This window comes from Micromys minutus (assembly GCF_963924665.1).
Source record: "Micromys minutus genome assembly, chromosome: 32".
Taxonomy (NCBI): domain Eukaryota; kingdom Metazoa; phylum Chordata; class Mammalia; order Rodentia; family Muridae; genus Micromys; species Micromys minutus.
This window is the reverse complement of record NC_137967.1, coordinates 25,893,831-25,921,312: the sequence shown is the minus strand read 5'-3', so window position 1 is coordinate 25,921,312 and position 27,482 is coordinate 25,893,831. Positions and strand designations below refer to the sequence as shown.

The 27,482-nt window shown below is 38.5% G+C and overlaps 1 protein-coding gene across 3 annotated transcripts; it reads right to left on the bottom strand.

Moving 5' to 3' along the window:
* On the bottom strand, window positions 1–26,327 carry LOC308413878 (uncharacterized protein). 3 transcript variants are annotated; one of them, XM_080909014.1, is made up of 6 exons: window positions 26,224–26,321; window positions 22,233–22,395; window positions 6,548–6,595; window positions 6,024–6,093; window positions 4,172–4,298; window positions 1–3,312 (listed from the first exon to the last, which is right to left on the bottom strand). In XM_080909014.1, exons 5-6 carry the CDS (start codon window positions 4,203–4,205, stop codon window positions 1,100–1,102), a joined length of 2,247 nt encoding a protein of 748 aa, XP_080765140.1. In that variant the 5' UTR covers window positions 4,206–4,298; window positions 6,024–6,093; window positions 6,548–6,595; window positions 22,233–22,395; window positions 26,224–26,321; the 3' UTR covers window positions 1–1,099. The 3 variants fall into 3 exon arrangements, with proteins under 3 accessions (XP_080765140.1, XP_080765139.1, XP_080765138.1); XM_080909013.1 differs by lacking the exon at window positions 6,024–6,093 and having other exon boundaries at window positions 22,233–22,323; window positions 26,224–26,327; XM_080909012.1 differs by lacking the exon at window positions 6,024–6,093.
* Window positions 26,328–27,482: the final 1,155 nt, after the last annotated feature.

Genomic DNA, 27,482 nt, shown 5'->3' with positions numbered 1-27,482 from the left:
AAGGGGAAGGCGTTTGAAAACAAAGTCAAAGGGACACAAAGATAATTGCTATCCTGAAATGTAAAACCAGCGAATGATACAGGTTATGAATATTGGACATTAAGCGTAAATCGGGTATCTGTAGGTATATCTAGATGATAAAGAGCATTCTATTTTGGTGGCTCAATTTGTCAAATCCTCTTGCAAGAAGTATAATTTGTCTGAGTATATTCATTTGAGTTAAGTATCCTGATTGCTGTCAGTTTCATTAGCCTTTTTGAGACATGTATTTCCCAGCTCCTCTTTGAAACAGTTCACATCAGTCTTCAAAAACTTAACATAATTTCTTTAATTGTCACATTTTCAATTTCACCATAAATACTGGGTAGTTACTAAGATTTGAGAATTATTTAAATGATTTCACAATTGCATATATATATGAGGAGCCTCAAGTGTTGCAGTCAATAGCACTTGGTAAAGCACGAACTACATTTTTCCCCCATGGGACATTGTTTTCTGACTATAAATTTCTAGGTATTTTCTTCCATCTGAGAGTTGGGTTTTTTCTTTTATGTATTCTTTGATGTATTCTAAGTAATGAGTCAACAGTAAAAAATTTACAAATTTACTACTTTTAAGATGCCTCTCCTATATGTAGTCTCTGATGAATTGAGATAATCTCCTTGTGAATGATTTTTCTCAGTTTATTTGTAACGTTTTTCTACTGTATATATTCTCTGATAGTGCTATGATTGTTTTGGGGTAAAGAATTTGTCACATTCACTATGTTTTTGTTTTTTTTTATTTTTCATGAGTTCTATGATGAATTCTGAGACTGCTTTTGAGGGTAAGGCATTTGTCATACTCACTACATTTGTAAGGCTTCTCTCCTCAATGAATTCTCTGATGAATGAGAAGACTAAATTATTGGAAAAAGCAAATGTCACATTTAGAGTTGGTGCTTTTTCTCCCATATAATTTCTCTGATGCTTTCTAAAATTGTCTTTGTGGGAAAACATTTGTCACATTCACTACATTTGTAATGTTTCTCTCCAGATTAAACTCTCTGATGAACATTAAGACTGCCTTTCTGGGTAAAGCATTTGTAACATTTACTACATTAGTATGGTTTCTCTCCTGTATGAATTATCTGATGACTCCTGAGGCTAGTTTTCAGGGAAAAAGATTTGTCACAGTCACTACATTTGTAAGGCTTATTTCCTGAATGTATTCTCTCATGAGTTTTAAGACAATATTTGTAGGGAAAGCATTTGTCACATTCACTGCACTTGTAACGTTTCTCTCCTATATGAACGTGCTCATGAACACTGAGATGACTTTTGCAAGTATAGCATTTGTCACATTTACTACATCTGTAGGGTTTGTCTCCAGCATGACTTCTCTGATGAATAATAAGACTGCATTTTTGAGTGAAGTACTTATCACATTCACTACATTTGTAAGGTTTCTCTCCTGTGTGAATTCTCTGATGAATTCTAAGAGGGCCTTTCTGGGTAAAAGATTTGTCACATTCACTACATTGGTAAGGTTTCTCTCCTGTATGAATTGTCTGATGACTTTTAAGACGACATTTCTTCATAAAGCATTTGTCACATTCATTACATTTGTAAGGTATCTCTCCTGTATGAATTTTCTGATGAATAATAAGATCGTATTTAAGGGCAAAGCACTTGTCACATTCACTACATTTGTAAGGTTTCTCTCCGGTGTGAATTGTCTGATGAGTTCTAAGGTTACATTTGTAGCTAAAGCATTTGTCACATTCACTACATTTGTAAGGTTTCTCTCCTGTATGAGTTCTCAGATGAACATTAAGGCTACTTTTGCATGTAAAGCACTTGCCACAGTCACTACATTTGTAAGTTTTATCTCCCATATGAATTCTCAGATGTTTTCTAAAATCGCCTTTGTGGGAAAAGCATTTGTCACACTCACTACATTTGTAAGGTTTCTCTCCTGTATGAGCTCGCTGATGTACATTAAGACTGCTTTTGCGGGTAAAGCCTTTGTCACATTCACTACATTTATAAGGTTTCTCTCCAGTATGAGCTCTCTGATGAATAATAAGACTGCCTTTTTGGGTAAAGCATTTGCCACAGTTACTACATTTATAAGGTTTCTCTCCTGTATGAATTATCTGATGACTCTTGAGCCTGGTTTTCAGGGCAAAAGATTTATCACATTGACTACATTGGTAAGGTTTATTTCCTGAATGTGTTCTCTCATGAGTTTTAAGACAATATTTGTAGGGAAAGCATTTGTCACATTCACTGCACCTGTAACGTTTCTCTCCTATATGAACGTGCTCATGAACACTGAGATGACTTTTGCAAGTATAGCATTTGTCACATTTACTACATCTGTAGGGTTTGTCTCCAGCATGACTTCTCTGATGAATAATAAGACTGCACTTCTGAGTAAAGTACTTATCACATTCACTACATTTGTAAGGTTTCTCTCCTGTGTGAATTCTCTGATGAATTCTAAGAGGGCCTTTCTGGGTAAAAGATTTGTCACATTCACTACATTGGTAAGGTTTCTCTCCTGTATGAATCGTCTGATGACTTCTTAGAAGACATTTCTTCTTAAAGCATTTGTCACATTCACTACATTTGTAAGGTTTCTTTCCTGTATGAATTCTCTGATGACTAATAAGATCACATTTGAGGGCAAAGCATTTGTCACATTCACTACATTTGTAAGGTTTCTCTCCGGTGTGAATTCTCTGATGAGTTCTAAGGTTGTTTTTGTAGTTAAAGCATTCATTGCACTCAGTACACTTGTAAGGTTTCTCTCCTGTATGAACTCTGTGATGAACATTAAGACTGCTTTTGCGGGTAAAGCATTTGTCACATTCACTACATTTGTAAGTTTTCTTTCCTCGTTTTGCTTGTTTCAGCATAAAATTTTGTTTAGAATCAAAAACCTTACCAATCTCTGTATCATGGAATTCTTTCTTTCCCATGTGTATTTCTTGATTGACACTAATGGTAGAACACAAATTTAAAATTTTTACATGGTTTTTACATTTGCAAGGTTCTGTGGTGATTCCAGTTTCATGTCTGCTTAGGTTTGATGATTCAACAGATGCATCCCCGAGGTGAGCTTTATAAGGTGTGCTTAGGTTTGATGATTCAACAGATGCATCCCCGAGGTGAGCTTTATAAGGTCTGCTTTGGGTGGATTCATGAATGATTCTGCCAAGCTCATGACATTTATAAGACGTCACTTGGATATTCCCATGCTTGTAGACAATATGTGGTGTGTCTTCATCCAAGATGTTCTCATATCTATGACACATGCGATGATTCTCTGAAATAGACGTGCAAGTAGAGAACAGGGATTAGTGAATGACTAAGACAAAATCCCACATTCCCTGAAATGTTCTCAAGGATAAAGCCCACAAAAGGGGTCTTTCTTGTTTCATTCTCACTACATGCATACTTATTAGAACCTCAAATCTCACTGATATCCAATGACAGGAAACAATAGTCTTCTATATCTTATTTAAACACTGTGCTTGGCAAATAGAAAATGAAAAGTGTTGGAGAAGTAAAGGACTCTGAGAAAGGATCTCACTGAAGGAGCATGTAAAAAAGCTTCTCTAATCTCTCATTTATATTTTGCGACAGAGTAATACAACAGAGCTTATGTCAGCTGGGAATTCATTATATAATTCACATGGGCATTGAACTCAAGATATAAAAATCCACACTGTATTAGGACTAAACATAAAACCACAGATCAAAACAAAATAAATATGAAAAAACAAACTCTCACAACCAAGACCTCTTTTTCTATTTAGAATTTGCTTCATTTTAAAACTGCATAAATAAGTGAAGACTTTGATGCAATAGTAAAATTGAATATTCCAGTTATTACAGGTATGGCAATATATTTTCTTGCTCTAAATATTCAACTGTTTTTGAACTTGGAAGTTTTAACTAAAAGTAGATACAATATTTTGAGAGATTACACAGGATACAACACTGGGTCTTCTTCCAAAGAATGGAGAGAGATATAAAGGAAACACCATGAAGAACTTATGTTGGGAAGCAGAATTTCCCTTACTCTGGGAGTCTCTAGATATGTCAGAGCATTCATTCATATCAGCACACAGTAGGTAAATTCAAAGAATGAGTTAGGAATTCTACAAGAAGACTATCCTCACCCACAAAAAACAGATTGTTGTAATTCTCCAACATCACATCCACATATAATGTCCTCTGAACACAGTCAAGACATTCCCATTCCTCCTGTGAGAACTCCACAGCCACATCCTTGAATGTTAAATGACCCTGTAATGGAAAATTAACTATTTATTATGTGCAGCTAGAAAACAATGTTTTCTCATAAAATAAAAGACCTAACGTATAAAGGCCTGTTGTGATGAATGTGAGTCATGGGAAATATTCAAGGGCAAACAACATCTCCCAGAAGTGCTATAGAAATGTGTCCAAAGTTAAGCTCTGGGCTCTTATTAGTCAATGCATAGAATACATACTGCACTGAATACATTTCCAAGGTCTCTCTCGTTCATGAATTTTCTGATGTTTTCTAAAACCTTAGATACAAGTGAAGATGCCGCCATTGCTTCACTTGAAAATTTGGATGCAGTTTGGATTCTATAACCGTGAATTGTTTCCAGCACCCACACAGCAGATTTTTATTTTTAATTCTTTGAAATCCAATGCTCTCTTCTGAACTCTACAGGCTTGAGGAATGCAGTGCACACATGTATACATGCAGACAAATGTACCAACCACCGAACAGAAAACTAAAAGTTAATGTAAATAAAGGAAGTTACTGAAAATAGTCATAGTCCTCATTGTATTTTCCTTTTCTCTGAAACAGGATTACATAATAGAATCATAAACAGCAAACTTTTAGGGAATATGACATCCACATGTGAAGTCTACATGCAGGAATGTACATTATGAAGTGTGGGTTGTTATCAACCAGAATCCCAGTATCACAATGAGTAAAACTGTTTCTACATTCTACAGCTGCCAGCCTTGCTCAACTCTGGGCACTGTATCAATCCTGTCTGCAGCTGGGTCTCACCTGACTCTATTCTAAATGCTTAGTTGACATGCAGAGGCTTAGGTACAATTCTGTACCCTTTTGATAACAAATCAGTAGAATGTCAACACAGAACTGTTGCATGAATTAAAACCACTTTTTTTTTCTTTAAATAGAAAAAGAGTGCAATTTCAGTGAACACATTCAACATTCCAAAGGACACACAAAATTAAGTACTTTGATATCAAGATATTTTATGATACTATATTAAGAACAGTAAAGTATGCAAAAGAAAAACAGCATAAGACAGTATTAAACTTAAAGTTTTCTCAAATTTGACATCTGCAATACAGATAATAACAATTTCATAAATTCCATATGGTCTTTTTCAACAGAATAATTAGACATATTGGTATGAATAAGTGATACATGTGACAATGCAGTAGGTGAAGTAGAATAATTTTCTTTGACCAGATTCATTTTAATTGAAAGAATTATGCTAACTCCTAAATACATTCTTGCTTATGAGATTGACTTAAATGAAAACCTACATCTTCTAATTTGAACTTTATTTCTTTTTTTCTCCCCACATTGCTGCTAACTACCATGCCTGACTTCAGTCCCAAGTGACTGTTCCTGAACTTATGGATTCAGGAGCATAATGTCTTCACTCACTATACAGATGAGCACTTACATACTTAAACACTTTGATTAAATATTGTAAAGAAACAGTGCCACAATTTTTTCCCCTATGTAATATGTAGCATGAAAGGAAGGAAAAACATAGGGTGGATGGAGCATTCTTTCCATTAGAGAAAAGAAGAGAACAAATTAGGAGGGATATTAATCCATGCTTGAAATGTCCTGGCTTACAGGAAGTAACAAGGCAATACTCTCCAGAAAATTCTTACTAATCTACTCCATGTGCTTCAGTACAAATGTACACACAGTAGAGCTTACACTACTTCTACAAATGAAACAAAGGAAAAGAAAATAATCACCTGTATTTTGAGAACTGAGCCCACTGATCTTAGGCACACACTTAGAGGCAGGTTTCATGTGTCAGCATACCTATAATCAGTGTGACACAAGATGACAAAAAGAGATCCACATCCACAAAGTTGTTTCTGGAAATCTGACTATTCCTGAAACGCAATTTATGTAGCACAGGAGACCTTTCTTTTGCATTAATATTAAAAAACAGAAGTCTATGCAATATAGAAATTAGCCATCAAAATATTATTTGAGCATCATTTACAATACATCCTCAATCGGAACTGCACATCTTCAGTCCTTGGAAATTTACGCCCTCACAGTATAAAATCCAGTGAAAATACAACAGGACAAGCCTGTGCTTGTCCCATTTGAAGTAAAAGATCTAAAGTTTTAATTCTGAACACTGGAGAAGAACAAAGATGAATAACAGAAACCAATGTTTTGATAACGTTACCAGAGGTAGAGAACTAAGTCTCAAACGGTTTAAGTAATAAGAGGAATTCCAAAGAAATGTGGACAGGACACTGACCTGAGGAGCGTTTACCAGAGAAGCATTCATTCTTCTTGTTACTCTCCTCTGAAAAATGAAAAGCTAGAATAAATACAACTCTGATATGAATAATGCTAAACCACCTAAAAAGACACAAAAAGGATAATGGTAACAGTAAACCTGTCAACATTCTTACAAAAAGGAGAGCATGGAGTGATATTCTTAATGTGGCAAGGAAAATGACCACAATCGAAGGCCTGTTTCTAACCTGAGCATGCAACAGACATACACAGAGCACGTACACACCTGCTGCAAACCTCTACTACTCAGAGTTCTTACTGGAACATTTTCACGGACTAGAGTCAGGGTCCAACGGCTAGTGGGGACTAAGCTGATGCCTAGCATTAAACGGAGGCTCATTACTCATCAGACTAGAATGCAATGCCTGACTCTGTGGTCAGGTTTCACTTCATTCTACCTGGCAGATAGAGTACATCTATTTTCCATGAGTGTCCTGCTGTCTTATGTACAGACAGAGCTTCAATCCACCAAATATCATGGTTTCCTCAAACTCATCATCAGGTCGAGTTACTGCTATTTCCATCATCATCTAAGAACGCTGAAAACTGTTCCTGAGGTCAAACGTATCTTTCCAATTACTCTTCCTTTCAATGTGGAACTCTTTTCTAAGTTGCGTGCACACCTTTGTGTGAGAATACTGACGACTGAAATGCACATGAATGCACGTACAAGTAGAATATTACAATTCAGGACACTCCCGTCTTTAAATGGAATGTCCATGTGCTAAATCTTCAAAGTCAGTGATCGAGGCCTTTCTAATGCTGCATTGTCTTTATACAGTACAAGGAACTCATGAACTGATGTATGTACATGTGGCATACACACATGTAGATTAATACAGGATGAACTGATGCATGTACATGTGGCATACACACATGTAGATTAATACAGGAGTGCCATATCAGTTGCTAAGACTATCAGATATATATCATTAATGGCGGTCTTAGGTGACCCCTACAAAAAGGTCCATTGACCCTCCAAGAGTCATGACCCTTAGGCAATGCCAAGGCAGAATCATCAAGAAGCAGTCATGGCAAAAACTCTCTGATGGCTGCTTCTCATAAAGTGAATCATTTCAGAGTATGCTCTTGCGATGATTCATTCATTATGTCAGGTCCATCAAAATTCTAACACTGTTGAAATATCTTCTTGAAAATGCATATACCTGTGTTTTCATATTGTTCCAGACAGTTCTCCGGTTCCCAATTATTAATAAACATGCCTTAAGTGAGACTCCTCAGTTCCCAACTGTTATGGATTTCCTCTATAATGATAAACCTTGTAATTTCACATGAAAGTAAAAATGTGCAACATGGGTCTCCTGTCATATATACCTACACATATACATTCACACCCAGACATACAAATATATATATATATATATATATGTGTGTGTGTGTGTGTGTGTGTGTGTGTGTGTGTGTGTGTGTCTCAAAAATAAGAACTCATTCTGAATGCTGAAATAGTATTATCACAAAGTTGTCATGACCCTGGTTTTCACATATATGTAACTCTTTATGTATTATATTTACCTTATGTTTTTTCTCATATCAAATACTTCTCTAAACATTTAACAGACACTTGGATGGTCTCTTTCTATGCCACTTCCATGTAGTTTAGTGTGACAACAGTAAATAGCACATACTGAAGGGGAACGAGTTGATTTCATGACAATGATATTAGATTTTTTGAAGACCCACAAAAAAACAATCCAAGACACAAAATATGTAAAATCATTGAGAGAAGACACACAACATTTCCATTAAAGACATGGGACAAAAATGTCACATTGGTTCACTATGTAAGTACTGAAGAGTATGGAACAGACGGAACATACCTCCGCATAATCAAGACAGTAGCCAACATCCTAACCCATCGTTACATAATTTGAACACAGCCTCCATCATTCTTCTGCACGCAGAAGACAGAAAAGGTGCAGTGGCTTCACACTAACTCATAACAGTGTATCAGTGCTTATCAAGATCAAGTAAGACTCAGAACATTTTCCAGGAATCAAATAAGAAAACAAGAAAGCATGCTTTTCCAAATTACATACTTTGTGAAAGATGATTCTTCAATTCCAAAACTACAAACATTCCACAGGAAGGCTCCAACCTGATAATATTCTTAATATGCTATATAAAAATACAAGAAAGTATCACCTGATTTTATACATCACTAGGGAATATGCTGAGGAATCAGCAGACTACTTATTGTCTTAAAATGTCATGGATACACTGGTGTAGAATTCAAACAGCTAAAAGGGCTCGGTGGGCTATTCAGAAAAATATTATCCTGGCTATCTTCAGATGCTGACCCCCAGTGCTGCAAAACCAACATGCCCAGCAAGGTATGCCTACCAGCACAATAGGCCCAAGACAACTTCATAAGTAACAGAAGCCTTTCTAGTTTGATCTGAGGTCAGCCATGAAGAAAATGCATAGCTGGTACGGGAAGCCAGCCAAAAGTCAACAACTGGAAACATCACAGGCCCAAGATGAAACCTATCACTAATGTACGGCTACATGTAGGAATATTGAAATTGCCTTATATTGGTTTGACTTACACTACAGTCTGGTGCTGCTTGGAAGCCCAATAAATCAGACAAAGTTAGTTTGCAACAGGAAATTGTCATTTCAGAGACAACTGAGTACAATGAGTGTAGTGAGGGAGGGGAAGGTGGAGAACACGGGAGAAATGGGAGTGAGTTATGGAAACCCATACTGTCACATACCAGCACAGTTGGAATTATGGCTAAATGCCAGCCTGGCTACCAATCCTAAACCTGCCTCAAATCATACATGAAACATGAGTGGGACGATTAGGATGAAAATGTGAGTATCAGGATCAAGATAGAGATCAAGAGACAGAGGATCAGGAGAGGGTCTTCCCGGGGGCCCCATGTGGCAGTGTGGTGAGGTTTCACAAACATGTGACAAATGCCCATGTCCTCCTCCTCTGTGCAGAACCATGGGGCTGCCTAAGACTCCCCTGCACGCCCCCACACACATACACACTGAAATGAGTGTAATTTCACTCAGTGTGTTTGGATTCAAAGCACTTCACATGTGAACAGCCTGGAAGATTTGTTGGGTTTGACTTAGGACATACAACCATCCCTGCATCCCTGGGATGAAGCCTACTTGATCATGGTGAATGGTCATTTTGATGTGTTCTTGTATTCAGTTTTTGAGAATTTTATTGAGTATTTTTGCTTTGATATCCATAAACAAAAATGCTCTGAAGTTCTCTTTTTTTGTTGGGTCTTTTGTGATTATGGTGTGAGCATAACTCTGGCTTGATAGAACAAATTAGGTAGCTTTTCTTCTGTTTCTATTTGGTAAAATAGGTCTTTTTTCAAAGTCTGATAGAATTCTGCTTAAAGCCATATGGTCCTGAGCTTTTTTGCTTCAGAGCCATTTAATGACTACTTCTATTTCTTTAGAGATTATGGGGCAGTTAGGTTGTTTATTTGATCCTGATTTAAGAGATTGTCTCTAAATTCCATGGAAATGGAAGGAAAGCTGAGTTCCTATCAGAATACAAAACTGCTTCAGCATTTACAAACTAATCATGTAAGATCCCAAAGATGTAGGTTCAGTGAGAGAAGAAAAATAACCATGTTAATATATACATGAAGCCCTGTCGCTTTTGTTGAGTATAAAAGCTATCAAGAGCATGAGAACACATATGCCAGGATCATAAAAACAAAGAGAAGCACAGAAAAAGCAAACAGTACCAAGAAACAAAACAAAACAGAAAAAAAGGAAAACCAGAAACCTACTTCTTTAACCAGGACTAAACCAACACAGTGCTCCATCCATTACTACACATGTCAATGACAGAGAAAATTTTACAGGCGTTAATATAACAGAGTCAGAAGGCAAATGGACCTTTTTGAGAAAACAAAACAAAACAAAAGAAAAAAAAAAAAAACAAAAACAAAAGAAACAACAAAAACCTAACTCAGATCAGAGTACTCACAGTCTACAAATACCTTGGGACTCCCTGTTTGTAGCATTCATAGTCTCAAAAACTGGTATGCAGACTTCGGGGAGAAGCATAGTTATCCAAGTCCTTACACAGATTTGGATCCCATGTGTACAATCCAACTGGCCAGGCATTCCCACAGGTGTCATAGTGGCAGGACTGTTTGTGGGTTAACAGAAACCTTTCTCATTCAGTCTGACGCCAGCTCTACCAGGGAGGGTCAGAGCAAAGACAGGTTGGTTACACAGGGAAACTTGCCAAAAGCCAATGATTAGTAAGGTAAAAGGACTTAGAAGAGAATCTGCTACTGACATTTGATACATGTTCAACAGGGTTGAATCACAGTCACAAGAAGCTTGCTGCTGTTTCAGTTGGGGTCAAAGAAATTTGATCTCAATGGGAAACACTTAATTCAGAGAATAAAAACTAATCAGATACTGAGAACTGACTTGTTACTATACAGCCTAATATGAAAAACCCATGTTACTTTATATAAAAATATTCCTAATGAAATTTTCCAGAATTATTAATGAAATAAAAGCTGACAAATTCAAATCAATGTCCGCTTTCTATTGTCATCTGAGGCTCACCTAAACCCTTGCTCAATCCCTTTAACATACCTGGAATCTTTTTACTTTTCCATCATTGCAGGCTCTATGTCCAAGGAAGTTCCAGGGTTTCCTCCATGCCAACTGTGACTCCCTCCCATGCCTTATTCAAGGTGCATTTATTTCCCTAGCCTCCCAAAAGTGCCCTGCTGGTGTTATATGAACATCTTCAATTCAACGTGGAACACATGAACCTGATCCATACACGTAATCTACTCTTCCCCCTTTTTTCTTCCCTGCTGCTGAGCTCTCTAGGCACAGCCAAACTGCCTGGAGTATATCCCAGGAAGACACCTATTCTTCTACTACCTCTCAATCCCATCTTCATCAGACCTGAACCATACAGCTAATGTTTCCTTCGCCCACCCATCTTTCCTGCTCTCTGAGCCATCTTGGCCAACACAAGCTGCCCTGAACAGCCTGCTAGAACAGAAGGACCCCAATTCTTCTGCCACCTTCCCACCCACCTTATTAGACATGTGTCTCCTGAACCACACAGACTTGCAGTTCCTGAAACATTCAAACCAAGGATACGCATCAGAGGCTTGCCACACCAGGACCATTGAGATTCGTGCCATCCCAACAACAGCCAGTGACCAAAACCACCTCTAATAAACATAATCAACAAAATTCAGGGCTATAAAACATCGAAAGCACATTTACACCATTACAGCAAGCCCTGAATATTCTAACATAACCAAACAAAGAAAATGGCTTAAAATCCAATCTTATAAAGATGATAGAGACTTTTAAAGAAAGAATGAAAAAACACCTAAATGAAATACAAGAAGACCTGTGCCCAGAGGCAGAGCCTATATTCTGGATCCCCACAAACTCAGGCTATACCTATAGATAGCTTGATACTCTGGAGTTCTGACATACCAAGGCTCAAAGGTAAGGTCCCAACTCCCATCCCAACACCTGGCCTAACTGGGACCCTAGAGTTTCAGGGAGCACATGAACCTCATGCAGCCAAAGACATACATTTCTTTCAGTCTGACCTACATCTAGAAGCAGAAGTTGTTCTCCAGCTTCCCTACCTATGAACACCCACAGGCAGCTTGACCTCCTGAAGCCCTGACACACCCAGATTCACAGGCTCACGGGAGGGTATGTCTCCAGTTAGTGACAGCAAGGTCAATTATCGCCAGATATAACCACATGGTAAAAAGCAAATGCAAGAACACAAGCAACAGAAACCAATACTACTAGGCAACATCAGAATCCAGTCCCCACCACAGCAAGCCGTGGATACCCCAACACACCTATAAAGCAAGATTCAAATCTAAATGTGAAGACTATAGAGAACTCTAAAAAGGACATAAATAATTCTCTTAAAGAAATACAGGAGAATACAAGTAAACAAGTAAAAGCCCTGAAAGAGGAAACATATAAATTCCTTAAAGAAATACAGAAAATCACCCAGGATCTAAAAATGAAACTAGAAACAGTAAAGAAAACACAAAGGAAGACAACCCTGGACATGGAAAATCTAGGAAAGATATTAGGAGTCACAGATGTAAACATCACCAACCAAATGCAAGAGATGGAAGAGAATCTCTATTGTTGAAGATAACATAGAAGATTTTGACACAAAAGTTAAGGAAAATAAAAAAGGTAAAATTTCCTAACTAAAAACATTCAAGCCCACAGACTGCTGAGCATCCACAGAAGCCTCAGGAGGCTCTCCCTCCTGAGCCCATGGGTGAGTCACCACTTCCTATCTATTGACTATCTGGGCAGAGACTAGCAGGAACTCTTAGGGTGCAGGTAACTCACCGATGCTAGGAAATGAACTTTTCTGGCCTCCATCTGTACCCAGAGCTAAAGCCGGTCCACCGCCTTCAAGACTCAAGGTCTGCCTACAGAGATGAACACTCAGAGAAGCCTCATGAGTGCTCTCTCTCCTTAGCTCAGAGATGAGTCCCCACTTTCTCTCCACTGATGATTTGGGGAGAGAGAGCTCTTGGAACTCTGGGGCACAGGTGTTTCAGTGATGCTTGGGAACAGACTGTTCCAGCCCTAATCTGTGCCCAGAGCCAGAGCTGGCACACCACCATCAGAACTCACAGCCTATCCACAGAGAGAGCAGCACTCAGGAGCAATCTCCCTCCTGAGCCCACAGGCACACAGACCCATAGGAGAGATAAGCTCCAGTCAGAGACAAAAAGATCACCTAGCATCACAGAAAACAAGATGGCAAGAGGTAAGCACAAGAACCTAAGTAACAGAAACCAAGACAACATGGCAATATCAGAACTCAATTCTCCCACCAGAGCAAGCAGTGGATATCCTAACATACCAGAAAAACAAGATTTGGACTTAAACTCATATCTCACATTGATGATGGAGAGCCTAGAGAAGCACAGGAACAATTCCCTTAAAGAATTACAGGACAAACATGAGAACACATGTAAACAAGCAGAAGCCCTTAAAGAAGAAACACAAAAACCACTTTAAGATCTATAGAAAAATGCAACCAAACAGGTGAAAGAATTAAAAACAAAAATAGAAACCATAAAAAAATCACAAAGAAAGGCAACCCTGGAGATAGAAAACCTAGGGAAGAAATCGGGAGTCATAGATGCAAGCATCACCAACAGTCTACAAGAGATGGAAGAGAGGATCTCAGGGGCAGAAGATAACATAGAAAACATTGACACAACAGTAAAAGACAATAAAAAAAATAAAAAAGCTCCTAACCCAAAACATCCAGGAAGTCCAGGACACAATGAGAAGGCCAAACCTAAGGATAATAAGCAGACTCCCAACTAAAAGGCCCAGTAAATATCTTCAACAAAGTTATAGAAGAAAATGTCCCTAACCTAAAGAAAGAGTTGAACATACAAGAAGCCTACAGAACTCCAAATAGATTGGACGAGTAAAAAAATTCTTCCTGACACATAATAGTCAAAACACCAAATGTTCAAAATAAATAAAGAATACTAAATGCAATAAAGAAAAAAGGACAGGTAACATATAAAGGCAGACCAATCAGAATTACACCAGGATTCTCAGCAGAGACTATGAAAACTAGAAGATCCTGGACAGACGTCATACAGACCCTAAGAGAACACAAATGCCAGCCCAGGTTACTACAAACAGCAAAACACTCAATTGTAATAGTTTGAGAAACCAAGATATTCCACAACAAAAACAAATTCATACAACACATGTAAACAAATTCATCACTACAAAGGATAAAGGATGGAAAACTCCAACACAAAGAGGAAAACTACAACCTAGAAAAAGCAAAAAAATAATCTATTTGCAACAAACCCTGAAAGCTCTAAAACAAACAGAAGCACATACATCCAAGAGAAGTATATGGCAGGAAATAATCAAACTGAGAGCTGAAATCAAACAAGTACAAACAAAAAGAACTATAAAAAGAATAAAATAATCCAGGAGCTGGTTCATTGAGAAAAATCAACAAGATTAATAACCCTTAGCCAGACTAACTAGAGGGCAAAAAGAGAGCATCCAAATTTAAAATATCAGAAATGAAAGGGGAGACATCTTAACAACAGAAACTGACAAAATTCAAGAAATCATTAGATCCTAATTCAAAACCCTATACTCAACAAAACTGAAAAATCTAGAGAAAATAGGCAAATTTCTAGACAGATACCAGGTACCAAAATTAAATCAGGATCACATAAACGATCTAAAAACACCCACAACCCATGAAAAAATAGAAGCATTCATCAAAAGCCTCTCAACCAAGAAAAACCCAGAACCAAAGGAGTTCAGTGCAGAATTTATCAGACCATCTTAGAAAATCTAATGCCAATAGTTTCCCAACTATTCCACAAAATAGAAACAGAAAGAACACTACTTAACTCACTCTTGAAAGCTACAATTACGCTAATACCTAAACCACACAAAGAAAGAGAACTTCAGACTAAATTCCCTCATGAACATCGATGCAAGAATACTCAATAAAATTCTTACAAAGTGAATCCAAGAATGCATCAAAATGATCATTTTCCATGATCAAATGGGCTTCATCCCAGGGTTGCAGGGATGGTTTAATATACTGAAATCCATCAACATAAACAAGAATATAAACAAACTTAAAGAAAAAACCCACATGATCATCTCACTAGATGCTGATAAAAAATTTGACAAAATTCAACACCCCTTCATATTAGAAGTCTTGGAAAGATCAGGAACCCAAGGCCCATACCTAAACATAGTAAAAGCAATAAACAGTAAACCAGTAGCCAACATCAAGCTAAATGGTGAGAAACTTGAAGCAATCCCACTAGAATCAGGGACTAGAAAAGGCTGCCCACTCTCTCCCTACCTATTCAATATAGTACTGGAAGTCCTGGCAAGAACAATTAGACAGCAAAAGGGAGTCAAAGGGATGCAGGTCAGAAAAAAAAGAAGTCAAAATATCTCCATTTGCAGATGATGAGATAGTATATTTAAGTGACCCCCAAAATTCTGCTAGACAACTTCCACAGCTGATAAACAACTTCAGCAAAGTGGCTGGTTATAACATTATCTCAACAAATCAGTAGCCTTCCTCTACTCCAAGAATAAACAGGCTGAAAAAAAAAATTAAGAGAATCCACCCCCTTCACAATAGTCACAAAGAATACAAAAATACCTTTGGGTGACCTTAACCAAGCAAGAGAAAGATCTGTAGGATAGAACTTCAAGTCTCTGAATAAGGAAATTCAAGAAGAGCCCAGAATATGGAAAGATCTTCCATGCTCATGGATTGGAAGGATCAACACTGTAAAAATGACCATCCTGCTAAAAGTAATCTACAGATTCAATGCAATCCCCATCAAATTTCCAATTCAATTCTTCATAGAGTTAGAAAGAACAATTTGTAAATTCATTTGGAATAATAAAAAACACAAGATAGAAAAAACTATTCTTAAGAATTAAAAAAAAAATATTCCATGGGAATCACCATCCCTGACCTCAAGCTGTGTTGTGATAATAACTTCAGGTACTGGTGGTACAGTGACAGACAGGTAGATCAATGGAATAAAACTGAAGATCCAGAAATAAACCCACATACCTATGGTCACTTAATCTTTGACAAAAGAGCTAAAACCATTCAATGGAAAAAGAACAGCCTCTTCAACAAATGGAACTGGTTCAACTGGCACTCAGCATGCAGAAGAATGCAAATAGATCCTTTCATATCTCCTTGTATAAATATTAAGTCCAAGTGGACCAAAGACCTCCACATAAAACCAGGTACACTGAAACTATTAGAAGAGAAAGTAAGGAAGAGCTTAGAACACAAGCACAAGAGAAAACTTCGTGAACAGAACACCAATGGCTCATGCTCTAAGGTTAAGAATCAACAATAGGACCTCATGAAATTACAAAGCTTCTGTTAGGCAAAGGACACTGTCAAAAGGACAAACTGGTAAACAATAGATTGGGAAAGGATCTTTACCAATCCTATATCTGATAGAGGGCTAGTATCCAATATATATAAAAACTCAAGAAGTTAGACTCTAGAGAATCCATAATCCTATTACAAAATGGGGTACAGAGCTAAACAAAGAATTCTCAGCTGGGAAGCACCTAAAGAAATGCTAAACATCCCTAGTCATCAGGAAAATGCAAATCAAAACCACCCTAAGATTCCACCTTACACCAGTCAGAACTGCTAAGATCAAAAACTCAGGTGACAGCAGATGCTGGCAAGGATGTGGAGAAAAAGGAACATTCCTCCATTGTTGGTGGGATTGTATTATCTTCTTCTAGTACCTCATGGTACTTCCTCCAAAAATAACCATATAATCAGACACAACAAATAAACCTCAACAGATACAGGACCATTGAATTAACCCCATGTATTCTATTGGACAATGATAGACTAAGACTTGTCTTCAATAAAAGCAACAACAGAAAACCAAAGAATTCATGGAAGCTGAACAATACTCAATTAGAACTTGGAAGGTGAAGAAATAAGAAAAGAAACTAAAGACTTGCTAGAATTTAATGAAAACAAAGTCACAACATACCCAAACTTATGAGACACAATGAAAGCAGTGCTAAGAGAAAACTCATGGCTCTAAGTGCCTCCTTAAGGTAATTGGAGAGATCACACAGTAGCAACTTAATAGCATATCTTAACACTCTAGAACCTAAAGAAGTAAATGCACCCAATAGGAGTAGATGACAGAAAATAATCAAATTCAGGGACGAAATCAAAAAAGCAGAAACAATGAACTATACAAAGAATCAATAAAACTAAGACCTGGCTCTCTGAAAAAAAATCAACAATACCAATAAACCCCTATCCTAACTAACTAGAGGGCACAGAGACAGTATTCAAATTAAGAAGATCAAAAATAAAAAGGGAGACATCAAAACAGAAATTGAGGAAATTCAAAAACTATGCTATAAATGTGAGAAATCCTTTACCACTAATTCAGCTATTAGATTACATCAAAACATGCATACAAATGAGTACAAACTGGATGAATCTGGCACTGTTTGGTCAAGAAACATCTGCCGCCACTTGCTGAGCCTTCTGGCCAAGCCAAGCTTCCCAGAGCCATCTGCAATCCCAGGGAGACCTCCAATCTGCTGCCAACCCCCACCCCCACATTAGAACTGCAGATCCTGAACCAACTCCAACCAACCCTACATCCAATACAAGGCTAATATCCAATATATACAAACAACTCAAGAAGTCAAATTACAGAGGCCCAAATAACCCTATTAAAACAGGAGTACAGAGTTAAACAATGAATTCTCAACTGAGGAATCTCAAATGGCCCAGAGGCTAATGAACATCATTCTTAGTAATCAGGAAATTGTGAATCAAAATGGCCCTCAGAATCCACCTCTCACAACTCAGAAGAGCTAAAATCAAAAACTCAGGTGACAGCAGATGGTGGCGAGGATGTGGAGAAAGAAGAGCACTCCTCCATTGTTGGTGGGATTGCAAGCTGGTATAACCACTCTGAAAATCAGTCTGGAGCTTCCTCAGAAAATTGGAGTTAATAATACCTGAGGACCCAGCTATACCTGGGCATATACATACGCTCCAACATACAACATAGACACACACTTCATTATGTTCACAGCAGCCTTACTTATAATCACCAGAAGACAGAAAGAGCCCAGATGCTTCTCAAAAGAGGAATAGATACAGTAAATGTGGCACATTTACACAACAGAGTACTACACAGCTATGAAAAACAATGACTTCATGAAATTTGCTGGCAAATGGATGGAACTAGAAAATATCATCCTGAGTGAGGTAACCCAGACACAAAAGTGCACACATAGTAAAGTACTCCATGATAAATTAATATGAAACCAGCTCAGAATATCCATGATACAACTCACAGACCATATGAAGCTCAAGAAGAAGGAAGACTGAAGTATGGATGCTTCAATCCTACATAGAAGGAGGCACAAAATAATCACAGTAGGTAGAGGGAGGAAGAGAAGATTCTTGGAGAAAGAAAAGAGGGGAAGAAAAAAAAGAGGAGCAGGAATAGCTGGTATTTGAGCAGCATTCATCATAGTCGACCCATATTTTGTGATTCATTCTGAAGTCAATCTTCTGTCTGGAATCATCATTAATAAAAAAACAATTTTCCAATGCATGAAGAATCTCATCTGATTGCAAAGTGTCCACTCTTAAGGTTCTTTAGTAATTTTTTTTTTCAGGAAAAATCTCAGGGAAACAGGGGGATCCAACTTCCTGCAGTCACCATGCAAGTCCAGTGTATAAGTCCAACAATGAAACAAGCAAAGAATTCTCCCGTTTCCACTACCACGGGCACTTCTGTATGAAATATATTCTACCTGTACATCCCTGCACTGGTAAATAAAAACTTACTCATCAACATGTATTTAACAGTAATGGCAAATCGAAACAGAAATGATAGATGTGACATCACACCAGGATAGAACGTTCTCTTTCAAACACAAGAATACTGGACAAGAAGGTTTCTGTTTTGTAAAGATTCAAAGCAATTTGTTTATGAACAAGGTAAACCTGACTACATGCAGAATTTTGAGAAAGCACAGATATTATGGAGATGCTGAGAGCTATACCCATAGCTCTTTAAGTAGAGCATGTTCACTACTGTGATGTCTCTTCAGTGCCCCTTCTCATCCCGTTTCCACTGTCACTTGAACTCCTCACTGATCCTACCTCGACTCCTCCAAAATACACATGCTCCTTATGCTAAGCCTTTCCGTCCCCCTCATACGATTCTTTGTTCTGCTTCTCAGGAGGGAGGTTTCGCATATCAGGTAGACAAACGTAAAAGAAAACCAATTCTTCATAACTCATCTGGATTTCTAACACACCACAGTGCCAGGAAACAGAGGATTTGACAGATGATTCCCAACTGTGCTCTAGAGTATGAATACTGAATATGCTCTGCAAGGATCTTGGAGGCAGGAGATGACACACAGACCATGGAGGAGTGCTATTGATTTACTTGGTCATATGGCTTGCACTACACATCACGTGAGCTGCAGCCATTGCTATCTACTGTGTTCATATCACTGCTGCATCTAGTATGGTTACCTTTTTCTTAAGGAAAAAATAAGAGAGCTGTAGAGAACATGCAGAATATAACATGTTCCCACTTCCAAAGAGTGAAACAATAGGAAGGAAGCATTGTGATGTTATATTCAGGATTTCTCTCATTTCTGGGAAATTTTAGACAGTACACAGAGTTTGTTGATATATGTATGTGTGTGTGTTATACATGTGTTACACACACACACACACACACACACACATACATACACATACACACAATAGAACACACAGCAGGTAAATACAAGAGATGTATCAGGAATTAAGAGCATCCTTACCTACAAAAAAGAGCTTGCTGTAATTCTCCAACATCACATCTATGAACAGTGTCCTCTGAGCACAGTCTAAACACTCCCACTCTTCCTGTGAGCATTCCACATCTCAATTCCTAAATATAACAGATGCTACAACTGACCATTACCCATTTTATTATATGCTATGGGACAAAATGATTTCTGAGGTAAGAGAGATCTAAGATATCAGAGGTAAGTTTGTGGTCCAGGTGAGGCATGGCACTATTTCAAAGACCAATGTTTTCTAGAAGTGCTATAAAGAATTCTCAGCTGTTATGCACTGCTGTCCTTCAATAAGCAATACATAGAATTAGTACTCTGTATATTCAGAAGCTCTTTCTCCACCGTGAATCTTCTGAGAAGCAGATAAAGGATTTGCCACCATCACTACAGGTTTAGTTTTCTCTCCAGTTCACATTCTGTCATGTCCTAAAATGCGGTTGGGGCTGAAGAGATGGTTCAGGGGTTAAAAGATCTTCTAATGATCCTTGAGTTCGATTCTCACCAACCACATGGTAGATCATAACCATACACAATGTTATCTGATGCCACATTCTGGCAGGCACATATGCAAGCATAATGCAGAGAAAACTCATATACATAAAATAAATAAATCTATTTTGAAAAGTAAGAATGCAAATAGAATTTTAAAAGATATTTCAAGAGTTATATAGAAATTAATGAAACTGACTCAAAGATAATACAATGTTCTGTATAAACAGATTTGTCTCTAGGCAGAGATGGAAGTGCTGACAAAGCAGTGTTCAACTTCTCAAAACTAAGAGTGACTGTGTATTAGAAGTTAAAAAAGGACACTGCATGTATGGCAATGAAATCAGTGTTACCATATTCAGAGCTGAGGAAGGTCATACACAAGTTAATCACACTTGAAGAGTCCCTACAGATTAGTGAGTAAATCAACATCCTACATTATAAAACTAAAACTCAAGCAAGTGCTCACACAGAACCAGGAAGAGTTTCCTCTATCAGTGTCTGAGGACTGGAGAGATTACAATGGAATTCTCCTTTCCTATGACAAAAGAAGAATATTGCCATAAACACTAAGAGGAACATCAGCAAGTCATCATAAAAAGCTGGTGTTACCTGGAAAGACAAGGCAGATGAGCCTAAACAAACACATGGAGAGAAAAATCACAGAGCAGAGGCCACGATTTACAGACAGAGATTGTTCTAAATTACACTGAGATAGAAGGAAAGCTGTGCTAACACCAACACTGCAAGACTGTTTCAATACTTACAAACCGATCACATAAGAAGACTCGGGAGAGAAGACATGGGACTCTGTCAATAGATACATGAAGGCCCTGCATTACACTATGACATTAGCTCAGTACAGAAGCTCTCAAGAATGTGAGGACAGAGGGAACATTCCTCAGCATAACAAAGACAAAGTGATACAAAGCTAACTAAAGCAAACAGTACAAAATTAGGAAACTGTAATTAATCTGCTCTAACCAGTCCTAACTCAACACAATGTATCCATTAGAACACAATTCAGGACACAGAAAACTTTATTGGAGGACAATATAGGATAGTCAGAAAGCAAGAGAAACTTCCTGAGAAAACAACTCAAATCAGACCATTCACCCTGTCTACAAATACCTAAGACTTCCCATTCTTAGCATTCAAAGGCTCACACAACTGCCATGCAGACCTGGACAAGAGGCGGGGTATCAATGGCCACGCCCAGATTTGGATCCTGTGTGCTACAATCCCAATCTGCCATGCCAAGCCTACTCGATGGTAGTAATAGTGTAATAGTGTCTCACAGATTATTTTGTGCGCAACAGGATTTCTAGTGCACTCTGAGGTCAGCTGCGCAGGAAAAAAAAAGTGTTGCTTATACTGGAAGCCAGGCCAAAGTCAACAATATCATATGCCTTACAAGGGAATCCACTACTGACCTTTGGTTCATGTTCTAATGCATCCATTCACAACCATATCCTGGTGCTGATTTCAGTCTGGGTCAAAGACATTGTATTTAGTGGGCAACAGTCATTTCAGAGGCTCAAAAGTAACAAAATACAAAGAACACCTGACTGACTCCCTTAACCACACATGATGTTATTCCCAGTGACATTTTCTAGAATCATTAATGAAAGAGAAACTGAGAAGTCCAATTTCATACCCACTTTCTACTGTTGCTTAAGCCCCACCCTTGCTGAATTCTTCTAACATACCTGACTCCTTGGCTACAGTCTCCTGTCTTCACCATCCAGGGCTCTGAGTTCTGATTCACAGGTGAGCAGACCTGGCTGAGCACTGGGAGACCTGCATATGGGAGGGAGATTCTTAGAAATTACCTGGAAGTTCTCACGGAACAGAAATGAAAGAAGCTCACATCTGCCAAAAGGAAAACATAATAAGAAGAAAAATACTGTGAAAGACATTATTGCAAGCATGCAAAAGACTTTTGTAATAAAATCTTCAATTGTTTGAAGAAATTAAATTAAGAGATGAAAAGATTCCCCATGCTCATGGATCAAGAGGATTAACATACTAAAAAAAAGGCCATCCTATCAAATGCAATCTTCAGATTCAAAGTATTCTCATCCAAATTGAACAATTTCTTTTATATTTTAAATGGGCAATTGAACTTTCTCATAAACAAAAATGTACAATAGCTAAAACAATCATGAACAACAATAAAAGAACTTCTAGAGTTCTCTCTACATTCCCAATTTCAAGTTTTATACAAAACTACAGGATAAAAACTTAAAAAACATTGACAGAAATAGCCACATTGATCAATTAATTTGAATTGAAGACCTAGTCATAAATATATATGGCTGCCTGAGTTTTGAAAAAAAAAAAAAAGAGGAATACAAACTGAAAATGATAGCATCTTAAACAAATGCTGGCAATCTAACTGGATGTCTGCAGTTAGAAGAATGGAAATGGAAACTTCCTTATTTTTATGCCCAGATCTTAAGGTTCTCACAGAGGACCACCAGGCATTCAACTCATATTCAGAACCAAAGCATCTTTATTTAAGCTCAAGGCTGGACCCTGCAAACTCTCCAATGCAGGGGGTGGGTGGTGAAACCTTGCCTTATTGTCACCCAAACAGTACAGTAGGGAAATTTCCAACCTGTCAGTTACATGATTGACTGACATTGGAAAACTGCAGCTTGACACACTTTCATTGGCTACTAATGAGTTGAGCATCCTATGAAGTGGTTGCTAGCTTAAGCAATCTCTTTTGAGACATCTGGAACTTTTAGTCCTTTTCTCCTAAGAGCTAATTGGCTATTACTAGGAGTGGAATTGGGGATGCTATGGTTGTCTCAGTTCCTGAAACAAGTTGATGGTTTTCAGTAACTAAGTTCAATCTCAAGGCAAGGGAAACATAATATAAAGCCTAAAAGTAACATGGGATTTTCCCAACTCAGCAGAACCATTTACATATAAACCAAGACAAACCTCAAGTGCAAGAGATTCAAATACCAAAACATGAAACACATTGATTCTCACAGAAGACCGAGTGGGAAAGAATGAGTATAAGACATCCTTAAAAACAAACAAACAACAAAATAATCAAAATAAAAAAATCAGTAGCACAGGGACTGAGATCAATAATTAATAAATGGGACCTCAGGAAATTGAACAGCTTCTATAGGGTAAAGGACACCATCACTTGGAGTAAGCAACAAACAGAGCAGGAAATAATTCACCAATTCCATTTTCAATAGAGAACTGATATCAGAAATACGGCTAGAACTCAAGAAACTGTATGTGAAAAAAACCTCAATAAACCAAATTAAAAATGGTTACAAATCTAACCAGAGAATTCTAAATGAAGAAAATTCAAATGGCCAGGAAACAAATAAAAAATGTTCAACACCCTTAGCCTTCAGGGAAATGCAAATCAAAACGACTTTGAGATCCCATCTTATACTTGTCAGTGGGGTGGGGTGGGAATGTACTCTGGGAGACTGGAGAGGGGAGAGGTAGATGACGACTGGATTGTGAGAAAAGAATAAATAATAATGATGACGATAAAAATTAAAAATTGAAAGGTCTTCGCAAGGATTCAGGATGCTGACATCAGCCGAAGTCACAAGAACACATAAAAGACTCAAATACTGAGCAACTGCTCGCGTGTTCACTCAACATGTGAAGAAATACACTGAGCCACTGCTCGCGTGTTCACTCAACATGTGAAGAAATACACTGAGCCACTGCTCGCGTGTTCACTGAACATGTGAAGAAATACACTGAGCCACTGCTCGTGTGTTCACTCAAACATGTGAAGAAATACACTGAGCAACTGCTCGCGTGTTCACTGAACATGTGAAGAAATACACTGAGCCACTGCTCGCGTGTTCACTCAACATGTGAAGAAATACACTGAGCCACTGCTCGCGTGTTCACTGAACATGTGAAGAAATACACTGAGCCACTGCTCGCGTGTTCACTCAAACATATGAAGACATACAAAAGGATGTTTTTAAGATTGGAAATACCAATGTACAGACATTTTTAAATGTAGAGAAATCATTCCAGAAATTTATAAAATGAGAAACCATAAAAAATTAAAATATATGAGAGAAGGATCAATCCAAGGGTGACTTCAATCTTTATTATAGAAGTGCAAATCTTGCACAGTTGACAGGAAGGCAGACAACAGCAGGTATCAGTGGGAAGGTAATACAGACAGTTTAATGCCTTGCAGAGATACTAAACAAATCTCATCAAATTCTGGCTGGCATTATTTTAAGAAGCCTAGAAATTAACCATAAAAGTCAAGAGACTTAAAGAAACTACAAAATGCTCCAAAGCTCTGAGAGCAGAAAAACTAAGCGGCAACAACTGTTCTTACTGATCGATACATTAAAAGTATTAAAATGAAAATATTTAATATTGGTAAAAAGATATCATCAGTGATGTGAGTGGGAGGTGAAAAGCATCCCTGACATACAAACCTATTAAATTACATTTGCCTCTGTGTATGAATTCTCACATAGAGAGTCGTCTGGAAACTACAACAGGAATTATTATGTTACTCTCAATGCAATTTTCTAGGAACATTTGGAAGGAAATAGAATCTGGCCAAATGAATCTCATGTCCTTTTTTACTGTCACTTGAGCCTCTACCCATCCCTTCCTCAGTTTCTCTACCATCCTGGATCCTTTGCTACCATTTCCTCTCTTCACCATCCAGAGCTCTCAGACTCTCAGGTGAGCAGGACGACCTGAGGAGTGGGCTCTGCATGTGGGAAAGTCTCCAGAAAGGACCCAGAACTTGTCCTGGAACAAAAATAAATGATGCTCCAAAGGATAAACACGAAGGAGAGAGAAAATATCAAAGATAGCATTGTCCCTTTTCCACTAAGCACATAGGCTCAGACAGCACTGAATGTTAACCAACGCTAAAATAAAAAAAAAACAACTGTTTGGCAACATGTATGCGGGCAGAGTGCATTCCTTCAACCAAGGAGAGAATTTTCTTATACAGGAGAGTGATCACAATTATATAGAAGATGATTTGTAAACACTTTATCTTAAAGTTTTATCTACAGCAGGGTTTCAAATTAAACACATACTGTGGTCTGATGCACTCACGCTGCAATACTGGGCTTGCCTGGATCTAAGGAGTACCATAAGAACTCAGCATATGAAGACATTTCTGAATGCTTTACTTACATCCTAAACTGCATACAACTCAAATGCAAAATTCATGGCCACTAAGAAGTCTGCTTAGTGAATATTAGTGCTTACAGGCATAACAGTAGCGCTCCATAAAGTATATTTTCTGCTTCAATAAATCTGCACTGGTTCCTCGAAAAATATTATTACAAAGCTTTATGGTGATGCCTATTGGCCAGGGCCAAAGACATTCTCTCGAATAGGCAAGTGAGTAGTAAAACGAGACAGTGAGGAAGTAAGAATGAATTCACTTTCCATGATCTTTGTACTTGATAAATTAGGAAACAAGAGATCATGCGACTGCTTTTTGTTTTTTTTATTTTAGCTACTTTATGACTGAAATTTCTGGGAACTGTGGGATAAATGACAAAACAAAACAAAACACGATAAACTTCACAGGATCTCAACTTCCCGACAGCGGTGAGACACGCACAACAGAACCGTGAGAGCAGCGTCCTCAGGAGCAGCTGCGGAAAACACGCCCCGCCCCCTCCGCGTCCCCAGCCCCGCAGCCCCTCTGACCTGGGAGGTTGCAGGGCGACCAGGCTGCACTGGCCCCCACAGTGCGGGTGACTGCAGACTCTAGGGGGCCCGGGATCAGGGACCAGCGTCTGTGGAGATTTTCCGGGATCCAGAGAGAACTGGGAGGCGGAAACCGGAAGGCAGCAAGGCGATTGGTGCAAGTTCCTGTCACTCTGGCCTGGCTCTTGCCTACTGCTCTCCTAGACCCGCCCACTGAACCGTGGTTATGGTCACGTGGTTCCGATAGCCACTTTCCCCGCCAGAGCTTTCTCCTTAATTACTCCTGTGGACTCCTCCCTGCTCTTTTTCCTGTCAGTGGATAGTCCTGCCAGTATCCCTGCCCCTGTGACTTGTTCCCTCGCTCTCAGTCTTAGGCTTCCTGCCACACAGCTCCAGCTGACAGGCTGCCCTGCACCTGCTCTGCACAACCTCCCTAAGTGATTTCTCACAGCCTAGAACAGAGCTGGTGGTGATAGCACACTGCACCCCAATAGCTGATACTGACTTCTGAAACCCTAGGATACTAGGCAGCCTGACTTCTTAGCTTGGAATACAAGCCTCCTGGGCTACAAGCGCACAGCACACTATAACCAGCACCCTGAAGTCCAATTTCTAATATTGCATTCCCAACACACAGTACTAAAACGCAGTCAGGTTTGGCTCCCTTCCAAGGCCTGTCTCAAAAAACCATGAAATAAAAGGACCAGTGAGATGAAAATGTGTTAAAAGGGGATGGGATGGAGAATGAGGAGAGGAGCTCTGTCAGTTCTCAGCAGAGCTCCAGGGACAAAGGACGGTCCATAGAAAGAGCACACTGTCCAACAGTGGAGTTGGAATGCGTGGGTAAAGTTAAACCCCAAGAGATTTGTCAGGGCCACGAGAGCAAAGCAAACGATAGTGCACGTACTTTACTCAAATGTTTCCTGTAAACAGTCTGACGACCTTAACATCAATGAAACATCAGCATAAGCCCAGGTCATGTAAGTGAAAATGTAGTGATAGCACAACGGAAGTTGGTGGCCAGAAAAAATAAAATGCTATCATGAGTTTATAGTACTTAAAATTCCACGCACAGGGGATTCATGGTCAGGATCAGGATGGCAAGGAAAATGGAAGTGGTAATGCACGAATTGTCAAGACAAAGGCATTTTTGCTGGCATCACCTTAGCACTGTGGTCTGTAACATACAGGCTGGGACTTCAATAAGGAATGCATTGAATATGAATATATCTTTTGGTAGGTGGGCCAGTTTTGCTATG